Source organism: Canis lupus, chromosome X (genome assembly GCF_003254725.2).
Source record: "Canis lupus dingo isolate Sandy chromosome X, ASM325472v2, whole genome shotgun sequence".
NCBI lineage: Eukaryota > Metazoa > Chordata > Mammalia > Carnivora > Canidae > Canis > Canis lupus.
Window position 1 is genome coordinate 37884765 of NC_064281.1, and position 12180 is coordinate 37896944.

Sequence of the window (12180 nt, forward strand, 5' to 3'; positions counted from 1 at the left end):
ATTTCCAGAGAGGGACTCCGCAAAGAACAAGCAGATCGTCAAAACTCTCAGCAGGTGGGGGAAGAAGTGCCCTGAAGGGGGGGCTCTGACAGCCAACCACGCTGCCATTTTAGGGCCAATGATAAGAAGAGAGAAGCTGAAATCTCAATGGCCTGTGTATATTAGAGCGCAGATTTTTTTTTTTAGAGCGTAGATTCAAATTTCAACCATTTAGAGCGATGTTTGAAGGAAATATAGTTGAATTGGCCAATTAGGTCTCTGATAAATCCTATTGCTAAATGTTCTTTGAGGCCCCAAGGTGACACTCTCATCTTCCTCTCCTCTGTGGCGTCTGAAGCAGATGAACATACCTTTCTCAGCATCTGCCACCCAGCATTCACTTGTTTCATGTTGCACATTCACCTGTGCGGAGCTGTATGTGTCTCCCTCGGCCTGACGTATCCCTCAAAGATGGAAAAACATGTATCACCCATCTGTCTCTTCCCACACCAGCCCAATGCTTGGTAAACAGGGCATCTGATAAGCATTTATTGAATGAACAAATCCATCAAGAAATGAGCAAACTTGACTTCTTTTTCTCCCCTGTGGAAACAACAGGATGAGAAAACACACTTGATGAAATGAGGAGCTCATCTGAGTGTAAACCTTGGTCTGGGCTTATCAAGGGCTGTTTGATTTTGACCAACCGGCATAGCATGAAAGGGCTATTCAGAAACTGTCAACTGTTATCTTACAGGACTCCCAAATAAACTAAAATCTAGCACAGATTGGAATGCAAACTAGAGAGGAAATTAAAATGCAAAACATGAAACAGCTGTTTGATCCTCTGTTACAAAAGACTGTGGACAAAGGCTATGTCCATTTCTTATCTAGATGGGTAAAAATAATCACAGAAAATTATTTGTTACAGAGCTATTTTCTTTTCTGCACTGAAACACAACAGAATTATCTAATTATGTCAAAGTTCACAACAGAATTTTCTAATTATGTCAAATTCTAGATGCACAGGATAAATGGTGTCCAAAAAATTTAGAAGTATGATAAAAAATTATAACAGTGGACATAAAGCACTCATTGCCAAAACCAGTTGCAGAGAGCAAAATTTACTTGCCACTACAGAAATTTTACAAAGCTGAAGACATTCATAATTTCTAGTTGCTGCAACTTCATTAAGTGACAACTACAAACTGGATGAAGGAGCATAACTTTCTCTGTATCGTGCCAGAGTGGGGGGGGGGGGACATTGGTTGCCTGTTGAAGTAACTAAGAAGCCCATTATTGCAAATCTACCCTAAAGGAGACTGGCAAAATTATCTTGGGAATGACAATTTTGCATTAATTATTAAATGCCTTCAAAGGATTCCCAACACTTATTTCTAGAAAATTCCTAAAGAAATCATCAGAATTATGCCCAATGGTTTAGGCATAAGGATGTTCATAATAGCTTTGTTTAAAATAGCAGAGGTTGGAAATACAAATCTTCAGCAATAGACATTGCTTAAATAAATACAATCCTATGAAGAAATATAGTTATGGAGATCTTATGGGACAAGTGCATTTAAGACATGATGTGTTATTATTTATTTAAAAAAAAACACCAAATAGATCCAAAGGTGATGTGCAAGAAAAAAATATAAGTGACATTAGTAACATTTTTTTTCTTTTTGGTGGGGATCAATTATAGATGATTTTCATTCTCTTTTTGTCCTTTTCTGCAATTTACAGATTTTCATAATAAATATGTATTATTTCTACAATTCGTGTTATTAAAAAAATGTTCCCATGTCTCCAAAAAATTTCCTTAAACTATAAATCATCAGGGAAAAATGCAATTTCATACCCTCTTTTTTATGATTTCCTTTTTTTTTTTTTTTAGGGATAGATAGGGAGTGTGTATGTGTGCTTGAATGCGGAGAGGGGCAGAGGAAGGGGGAGAGATAGAATCATCTTTTTTTTAAAAAGATTTATTAATTTGAGAGAGAGAGAGAGCATGCACACGAGCAGGAGGAGAGTCAAAAGGAGAGGGAGACAAGCAGACTCCCTGCTGAGTGGGGCTCAATCTCATGACGTGAGTCGAAATCAAGAGTTGGACGCTTAACCAACTGAACCACCCAGGTTCCCCTGTGGTTTCATTTTTCATTTATGTCAGTAGCCTTTCTTCTTAAAAAAATTTAGAGGGAATGTTGGTTATCAAATAATTTGCCTATTAATTCTTTACTTTATCCCAAATCATCTGAAAAGGGGGCCTTGTCGAATAACAAAGCCTTTCCAAAGAGCTCGTTGCTTTAATGTAGGAAACTGGAAAATAACCCAAAGAAGTAAGATGGAATTAAAGACATCATCATGAAGACATGATTAAAGACAGAAACACAGCTGGAATCATGGGAATAAAAAGTTGCTCCAACTCCAAAACACGAGGTCAGGATCCCAAATTCAATATGAAAGAATCACTGGAAATGTTTGAGAGGTAAACCAAAAGGGGAGTGGTTGTTCAGGCTGGAAGGAGAGCAAACAAAGCTAAGGACCTAGCAGGACACCTTCCTCATTGTGCAATGCTGATAAATGTGGAGGAGGAAGATGTGGCCAGAGTAAAAATGTCCTACGGAAGAGATGACGAACATCAGATCAAGGGTTTAAGCTTTCGACACAAAGTGGAAATTAACTAGAACCTGCCACATAAGATAGCGCTGAACAGGGACTATGGTATTACTAACATTTGAAAGGTCATCCCTACCTGGAAGTGCTTCCTGATTGTGCCTTCTCTCTCATGAAACAGTAGGTTTCAGTGACAACTTTGACATAACAAATAGGATGGGCTGTTCACTTTGTGTTGGAGACTGCCCAAGATGTGAGTCTGTCATTTAGTAAGCTGTGTCACAGCCCTCGGGCAGAAAAATCTCTTTGGTTTTATTTAAAAAAAAAAAAGGAAATTTTAAATAAAGTCACGTCCTTCAATTTCAGTTGTAAAACTTCAGAGGGAGAGCATGAATTATTATCTTTGTGATACTTCCTTTCTGGTCACCTCTCAACCTGTTCCAGAATTTCTATCCATTTTTTGGCTTCCCTGGCTCCACGGGTTGCCCTCTTCCACCTGTCAGGCAAGTAACCGCCCACCTTATCTTTACAGCAAAGATTTTCAATGGCTCCCTATTTCCAACTACAGATGGGACTTGCTCATAAAGAGAGGAGTTCATTCCTCAGGACTGTAATTTTATTCAAAGGAAGGGGCTGTAAGGCCTGGGATCGGCCCTTTGGCGTCTCTTGGTTTGCTTTTCCTGAGACCGAAAACGAGGTGCTCTCCCTAGGAGGTGAAACTTTACCAAAATGCTTGCATCTTCAGTCACCAATGATCCTGTTAAAGCCAGCAATTTTTTAGCTGGTGAGAAATTTATATGACTTGGATGTTCCTAATCAGGAAGGAATTTTATGCCATTAATACACCCCTCTCTTAAGGGAAATAATTACTTTTATGCGGGGACATTATGAAAAAGCTCACCCTCACAAACTTGAGGCCCTTCCAGATTGGCAATGCTGCACATTTAACCTGAGCAAATCTCATTCTGAACATAACCTCTCAGTTTGGCTCAGTTTGGGACTCAGGAGAGTATTTGATCTTGTACATTTCCAGGATCCCCCTCAGTTAATACCACCCATTGGCAGGGCACCTGGGTAGCCCAGTCAGTTAAGCATCCAGACTCTTGGTTTCAACTCAGGTCATAATCTCAGGGTCCTGGGATCAAGCCCTATGTCAGGCTCTGCGCTCAGCATCAAGTCTAGAGTCTGCCAGAGACTTGTTTGCCCCTCCCTCTCCCTCTGCTCCTCCCCTGCTTGTACTCTCTCTCTCAAAAAAAAAAAAAAATACTGCCCGTTGACTTGTAAAAATGGCACAATTAACACTGACTGACATTCCAGGAGGTAGTTCTGGGGCCCTCCCTCCATTTTATAAACAAGGATCTGGAGGCTGGGGAAGTAGGTAAATAACCCAAGCCACAGTCAGGGACAGAGGGAGGACTTGAACCTAAGCCCTAGGCCCACAGAGTCCTTCCTTGTGTTTCATTGCTCTGTTATCCTGCTTCCTCGAGAAGGTGAAAGGTTTGCTCCATGTTTTCTACAGGTTTCTAGCAGTGGAGCGTACCTTCTCTGGGTCCAAAAGCCTGGGAGGACCCAGGATGATCCTGACCAAGAGATTCGACTGACAGTAATTCTATTTCTGGGAGCTAGAGTGGGCTGGGTTCCTTGCTCAACACCAGAGACGGGGGGATAAACCACAAGAAGGCCCAGACTGTGAGCAGCCTAAGGTCAGACAAGGGTTCATAGATGCTTAAATGGGTCAGTTAAATTAAAATTGGTTAAGACTGTAAGTAAAATAGCCATCAAGTCCAAAGATGAAAACGGTTAGTGGTAGTTCTGATACAGAGTCACCTGCGACTGTACATATTTCATTTGTCCCAGGTGCTGACTGACATTCACCATTATACTATACTATATTACAGGTCTCTTCACCTGTAATAATTTAATAGTCATTAATCTTTTTTATTTTTAGAAAGAGAGAGAGCACAAGTGGAGAGGGTAGTGGTGAGGATGGGGAGGGGGTTGGGCAGAGGGAGAGAGAGAGAGAGAATCTCAAGCAGGCTCCATGCCAAGCACAGAGCCCAGTTTGGGACCTCGATCTCACAACCCTGATATCATGACCTGAGACGAAATCAAGAGTTGGACGCTTAATCCACTGAGGTACCCAGGCACCTCAATAATCACTAATTTTAAATGTCATTCAAACTGTAGAAGTTCTAATACAATATTCATCAGTCAAGCGCATGTGTGTATATAGTGCGAATCTTCACAGGAATAAAGAAATGTACGCATATTCGAATTTGATGGTAACATACTAGCTGTAATACTTGGCACCAAAACATTTTATGGACTTCACTGTGTCAAAGGAACATGGAAGTGCTACTCAGGTCCAACGTGTTAGAGAGGTAAGTTAAAACTAAATGATCTCTTCCCGATCATAGGCTAAATCTGGCCAGAGGGGGCACCTGTGTAATTTGTTGTCAAAAATGCAGGAATCACTAAAGCAGCTGATTTTCAGTTACAAGCTGTGGTGTTTTAAAACAAATTTTGATGACATACATTATCGGCCACATTACTAAAATCCTCTTGATGTGTGTGTCTTTGTAGCCATGGGAGTGTGAACAAATGATGTCAAAACACATTCCACATTTGTGTTACAGGGGAAGTGGCCAGCTCCAATAATTGGCAAAGGTTAACAGACTGGAACAACCTGCCATGAGATTTTCACTGGGAGCAGAAGAAATCAAACAAGGAAACAAATGCCAAATTGAGTAACAGTGGGGTGATCCTAATATTAATGTCCGCCCAGCACCGAATGGATTAGAAGTGTTCATTAACAGAAATGTGTTCGGCAGGCAGAATTTCTCACGCATTTCTCTCAAATATATTTTCAATATAATTAGAGTTTAAGCTTTTTCTTTAAACTTTGCTGCTGGCATTTATTTATTTATTTATTTATTCATTCATTCATTCATTCATTCATTCCTGAAAAACACTGAGAGACAGAGACATTGAGACACAAGCAGAGGGAGAAGCAGTCTCTCTGCAGAGAGCCTGACGTGGGACTCGATCCCGGATCCCAGGATCACGCCCCGAGCTGAAGGCAGACGCCCAACCACTAAGCCACCGGGTGTCCCTCTGCGGGCTTTTAGATCATCTGTGTTAGTAAATCATATACAAGCCAAGAAAGTAGGGCTGGGAGACAGCATCCCTCTACAGAATAATGGTCTATGAATGTGTGTGTGTGTGTGTGTGTGTGTGTGTGTGTGTTACTGTATGCACACCACTAACCATTTCCTCGACCTGAAGTTTGACAGTGGAGTCAGCTGGCCCAGTGCCACTTCGGAGCCATCTGTGGTTGGTGGCCATTTGTCAGCCTGTTGAACAATAATAGCCAGTGTCTACTGTGTGCTTGCCAGATGCCAAGCCCTTCACGCACATTTTCTCTTTTAATTTTCTCCATCACTTTTCAAAGTGGATACCGTGATTATCCCTATCTTCTGGATAAGAAAACCAAGACACGGGAAGGTTACCAATCTCTCTTACGGTGGCGCAGCTAGTTAGTGGTGGAACCAGGGTAGATGCCACGCTGTCAACAGGGCCCCATCGTTGCCCGGACCCCTCAACATCTCCAGCCAGAAACGAAAAATGCTGCCATGGATAATGGCCAAGCTGAGCCTGGAGCCTGGAGGCTATAGAAGGATTTAGAAATCATGACTCTGGTGGCGCCTGGCTCTGCCTGCATGGACCACCGGGCAGGTCCCTCCCACCGATGTGCCCCAGGTGTTAGAATCAACCAGAGGGTATGAGGCTCTGTCATCCTTAACCCTCATAGAGCTCCTGGGAAAAGTCAAGCTCCGAACACCTTGCCCGGCATGTGGACGGTACTTGAAATGCTCACTCTTGTTATTATTTATTATTAATAAGCAATTAATCCTGTCCAATGAATAAATAATATGTGCATGTATTATTAATACATTTGTCATTATAATGAAGACAGGAGGCAGGTGGCTGGAATGAAGCCCCGGTCAGAACCTGAAAGCAGTCAGGCCAGGGTGCTGCTGACATCCAGATCTGGGGCTGCCAACGTTTCTCTTGACAACGAACACGGTGGCGAGTCCCGGAGCTGGAGGTGAGCCTGAGCTCCGGAGGCCCCTCGCTGGAAGGAGCAAAGGGATGGAGGAGGCAGGAGGAGGCGGGGACGGGCCAGGTCCTTACTGATGCCTGCACTAGTGCCACCTTAAAAATGCCTCACAGCAAGAAAAATTATTAGTTGCTGAGGAGGAGGAAATGATTACACAGAAATGCCTGCTCCTCCTCCCACAGGCCGAAAAATCCTAGCAGCTAAACAAGGATGTATTTTCCAAAAGGTTTAAGCTGAAGCCGTAATGACCAGCATGTACATTCTTTCTAATCCTAGCAACAACCCCCTCTTGCCGATAAAGGCGTCAGGTGTCTCCGTTAGAAGGTGAGGCCGCTGAAGAATAGGGAGGTGAGGGAACTTTTATGGTGACACAGTAGGTACATGTAGGAAATGGGATCCATAATGAGTCTGTTTGACACCAGAGCACCTATTTTTTTTTAAACACTGCCATACTGCCTCTCTGTAGCCTCTCTTTGACAGGGGATCTCCAGATTTCCAAGCACTTCTATATAATTATTATTTTTCCAAACATTCAGGTGGGTTCTAGGAGCCCAGCGATGTCCTCCATCTTTCCTCATCAAACGTGAAGATGAAGTTTTGCCATAAACACGCAGGCCACATCTGCCTACCGCATCCTTCAACTCATGACCCCTCGTGGGCCACCCGTGACAGCCCCTGCCCAGGCCGGGCCCACTGGTCTGGAGCAGGCTCACCTTCCTGGCCCGCACGGGGCACCTGCCACGTGTGGGTTATGATTTGGAAGGCTGGCTCCAACTGTTGCAGGATCTCAACCAACCTCAGCGGGCTGGATGTACTCTCTCAAGCCTGGCAAAAAATGTCTTCCTTTCTGCTTCAAATTTCCCTATTTTTTTTAGCTTTTATTTTGAGGATTGAGCAAGAGCCATTCCAGAATTGCAAAAGATAGTTTCCATGGCTTCACCAACCCAAACACTGAAACCGAGACACAAGACAAGAAAGAATATGCCTCTCTCCAGCTCCATGTGGGAAACGCTGTTACTTTGTCCAAACTCCAGAGGTGACCTGCCCTTGGGTGGAAGACATTTCAGTAGGTTTGCATTTATATGCTGCACCAGTTTCTTAAAAGACTTTTCGCCAAGTACCCTAGAATTTTTCAAATCTCAAAAAAGAAAGTTGTATATTAACCAGCTGTACCTCCCGTACATCTGTGTTTATCCTAAAAGGGGTGATTAAAATTTGCTGATGGCTTGAAAGACTATCAGAGAACTAGCAGAATTTCCCAAGTTTAATAATTAACAACATTTAAAAACCAGAGTCAAATTCCGACACTTCTAAATGGAAATCATTGTGTGGGTCACCTCCTCATTCTAGAGTTCCGATTGGACCGCTTCTCCCACCCTCCGTGTGATTTGGCACAAAACACAAAAGGGTTGGTAGTAAGTAGGTGGGTATGAGTTTCAGATCCAATCGATTGCTACTGTGTCGGTGTAAAGTTAAAGTCCACCTCCCCAGGCTCTGGAGGCTCAGCCCAGTGGAGGGGAAAGTGAACAATTTACCAACTCGCAGAAAAGAACCAGGTGGCAGGGGAGAGTAAAACAGAGGCATCTCATCCAATCCGGGGGTGGGGGGGTTAAGGGCAGTCCTGGGAAATGGTATCTCAGCCAGGGTGTGAGGTTAACCAAGTGTCTTTCAGCATCTGTTTCCGCCTCAAACTACAGAGGATGATGGAAGATACCTTGCTCCTTTCTACCCCCTCTTCCAGCCTCTCCTGGGCTTCCTCTCTTCTCTCTTGGTTTCATTCATTTTATTTGCTTCAGTGGTTTTGGCTAAAACTTCTCCATCGCAGGCACCTGTGAGCCTAACTTCTCTTCTGCATTTCCACCTGCTAGACATCTGTCCCCGGGCATCCTCCCAGCACCTCCGACTCTCTGTGTCCCATCCGTCTTCCACACCTGTTTCTCCACTTGATGTCCCTCTTTTTGCTAATACCATCACCATATTCTTATGACTTGACACATGTCACTCTGTGAATGAAAATCCTCTGTGGTCGTTCTTTGACCACACAAATAACTAAACCTGTTGGGGATGATGTACAAGCCTCCCCACAATTCATCCCACCAGAACCCCCACACACACACACGCACACACACAACTCTCTACACTAAAGTCCTTGAGGCTTCCTAAGCGTGCTCCTGCATTCTTTCACATGTTTGTGATTTGGCATCATCTGTTTCTTAGCTCAAAATGCTTTCTTCTTCGTCTAGTCTCCTGATGAACTCCTATCCATCCCTTAAGACCTGCTTCAAATGTCACCTCCTCTGTGAAGTCTGCCCAGATTTTCTCAGGCAGAGTTTGACATTCCCTCCAATCGCCTTCTCTGGAACTTTGTGCATGCACCGCTAAAGCATCTATCAGGGGTCATGAGTATTAATGGTTCAGGACTGTCTTCCACCTTAGCTTGTGAATGCCCCCAGGGCAACATCCCTGTATAATTCATCTTTTATTCCCTTTGGGATAGGATGTGGAACAGGAAGCAAATGGTCATCGCATAAATGAATAAAAAATTAATGAACGGACTCCTCTTGTGGCAGGTACCCACTCTCGACCTTGTATTGTCTTTGCTCGGGTATCTCCTCTCCCTTTCTGGGTGGACAAATCTTCCAGGGCAAAAAGCAATGTGATCTGTTCCTGCACCCCCTATCGCAGCTTACTCCAGTGCCTATTGTTTGAATAAATGAGTAAACTTCTTATAGGACCTTGTGTCGTACGTCAGACTTCACAAAGCTACTGTCACACACATTGTTTCACTTGCCCTTCACGATGACCCTGTCATCTAGCTCTGACTCACCGGCCTTACCTTCATGCAGCAGATAAAACCACTGAGGTAGGGCCTTGGAACCTTACTTTCTTGGTTTTGAGAACAATGCCTATTCCAGGTAATGTTCTTGCGAAAAGGCAGATCTGTTCACCTGTCCCATGTTTTGAGAGTCTGGGGGTGAGTGTAGAGGTTCACCGCTGCTTGTAAAAGAAGAGCCAAAACTCTTGTCTACTCTTCCCCAACAAGCCTGACATGAATAACTGGAGTGACCCTGAAAGCTTGGAGTATGAATCAGAAAGACCAGTAGAAGGGAGGAGGGAAGAGAAAAATCTGAACCCATTAGACTTTGGGCAAAAACAGACTTTGGGAGCCGGGCAAGAGAACCTCCAGCTTCTGTGAGATGGGAGGCTATGTGAGTCAGTGTCAAGAAGCACTCAGTAATATTTTCTAAAGCACCTAGGTAGAAATGCTTTTAAGTCCAAGTTCCTGTGGAAGAAAAAAATGTCAAAAATAGTGCAGGAAAAGGGGATTGATTGAGCCTTGGCCCACCTTAACACACCATTGTGCTTATGTATCTGTGTCTCTGCAGCACCCAACACAGCTTGGCAGAGTGAGCTCCGGAGGGTCCCGCAGACAGAAATGGTAGCCTGAGGGACGCCTGGGTGGCTCAGCAGTTGAGCATCTGCCTTCGGCCCAGGGTGTGGTCCTGGAGTCCTGGGATCGAGTCCCGCATCTGGGTCCCTGCATGGAGCCTGCTTCTCCCTCTGCCTGTGTTTCTGCCTCTCTCTATGTGTGTCTGTCATGAATAAATAAGTAAAATCTTAAAAAAAAAAAGTGGTAGCCTGAGATCTGAGCCAAAGGTGTGGAGGGGGCAGCACAGGACCGGGATCAGCACCCAACATCCAAGGCCTTGGTTTACTCACCAGGTCCAGCAAGAATCGGGTACCTCTGTCCTGTCCACTCACCGGGAGCAGGGACTAACCCTGCTCTTGAGACCTGGTTAGGGCAAGTGTTGGCCAACACATGCAATGGTTTGGAGAGGTGTCCTATCTACTTCTCAGGCACCCGGAGGCCCTGGGACTTTGATCAAAGCATCTCCAGGGGTCTGTTTAGCTGTTCTGGGAGCATTGTTTAGTCCCACTAACCCCATCCCACTGACCTGCCGTCCTCAGAGGGTAGTTTCCCCACCGACCCCATGCCTCCCTCTGGCTTCTGTCTCTGTGCCTCGGTGGGCATGCACACAGCATCGCTGTGGTGGGCAGAGGGTGGTCTCTGCCCGCAACCCTGCCCATATAGGCTAGGCCAGAGAGACAAGCTTCTCCATTGCAGCCCTGTTGCACTTGTACACGCAGCTTGTTCATCCTGCTCTAAGGGGGGGGGGGGGGAAGAAGAGCTCTTTGCCCCCAAAGTCCCTGCTGACCCAAGGAGATCCGTGACAATCACAGAAACATAGGGTCAGGGCGGTCTCCGGCAATCCATTGTCCCAAGGTCCAAGCCCCGCTTTCGGAACCGGGAGCTGTTCAAGGTCGTTTCCCTGCTCCGAGCGAGGGTCACAGCACGCTGGGGTGCCGCCTGCTTCACGCGGGGGCACGGAGCGTCCAGGTCAGGCTGGAGCAAGTGACGGACCAGTGCGTCACCCCCGCGAGAGATCTCTCGCCCCCGGCCCCCTCGCTCCTCGCCGCCTCGAAAACGCCCCAGCGCAGGCCTGGCAGCCTTCGGAGGGAGAAGTTCAAGGCCTGGCCCCGGCCCCGGCCCCGGCCCCGGCACAGACGTTCGGCCCCCCGCTTCCGTCCAGGACCGCCCCAATCCTGCCCGCGAGGGAGGCTCGGCGCGCGGCGCTCGGGACCCGCCGGATCCCCGCCCGCGCGCCCGGGGTCCCGGGGCCCCCGCCCCCGGCCCTCGAGCGCCCGCGCGCCTCCCCCGGGGCGACCACCTGTCGGGGCGCGGGGAGGAGGACGGCGGGCCGCAGCCGCCACTGACCTGAGATGCCGCCCCCCACCACGACCACGTCGCACTTGCCGCTCATGGCGCTCGCCTGGCTGCGGGCCGCCCCGGTGCCCGCCGCTCGGCCGTCTGGGTCTCGGCCCCCGCCCGCCGCGCTGCCCCCGCGCGCTGGCGCCGCCGCCCCGCCGCTATATCGCCCGCCCCGGGCCCGCCGCCGGGCCCCGCCCCCGCCCGCAGCCCCGCCGCCCCGACCTGGGGAGGGAGGGCGGGCGCCGGGGCGGGGAGAGCACCTGGGGCCTGCACGGGCCGCGGGGCGGGGGGCGAGGAAGAGGCCGGCAGCCCCGGGCCTGCCTCCTGCACGGTCTTTATTTCCCCATCAGCCTCCCTGGTGCGGGCGGTGGGGGGTGCTGGGCGGGTGGCGTGTTGGGACGGCTTCCTGCAGCCCCCCATTACTCCCCAGAATGGAGCAATCCCAGTAACAGCGAGCGTTCAGGGAGCGCTTTCCCCATCCCGGGCACCGCAGGAAGCGCTCTGCGTGCCAGATTCCGGTGAAGCCTTCCGACCCATTTTGCGGATGAGGAAAGCGAGATCTTGCGAAGGCAAGATTTAAACAAAAAGAAAGCAGGAAGGTTCTGAGAGCCACTTTGATCCACCGCGCAGTATTGCCGCTACCTTGGGATATACTGGGGAGGGATTCCCAGCCCCTCTCATCCTCCTTCCAGAT

General features: G+C 47.4%; 1 protein-coding gene across 1 annotated transcript in view; it reads right to left on the bottom strand.

Annotated features, from left to right (window-relative positions):
• The window catches only part of MAOB (monoamine oxidase B), a 118454-nt gene extending 106833 nt beyond the window's left edge, over window positions 1–11621 (bottom strand). Inside the window, exon 1 of the mRNA XM_025468798.3 lies at window positions 11493–11621. Coding sequence (XP_025324583.1) covers window positions 11493–11538 — 46 coding nt within the window. The 5' untranslated portion in view covers window positions 11539–11621. The remainder of the gene's footprint in view (window positions 1–11492) is intronic.
• Between the last annotated feature and the right edge of the window lie 559 nt (window positions 11622–12180).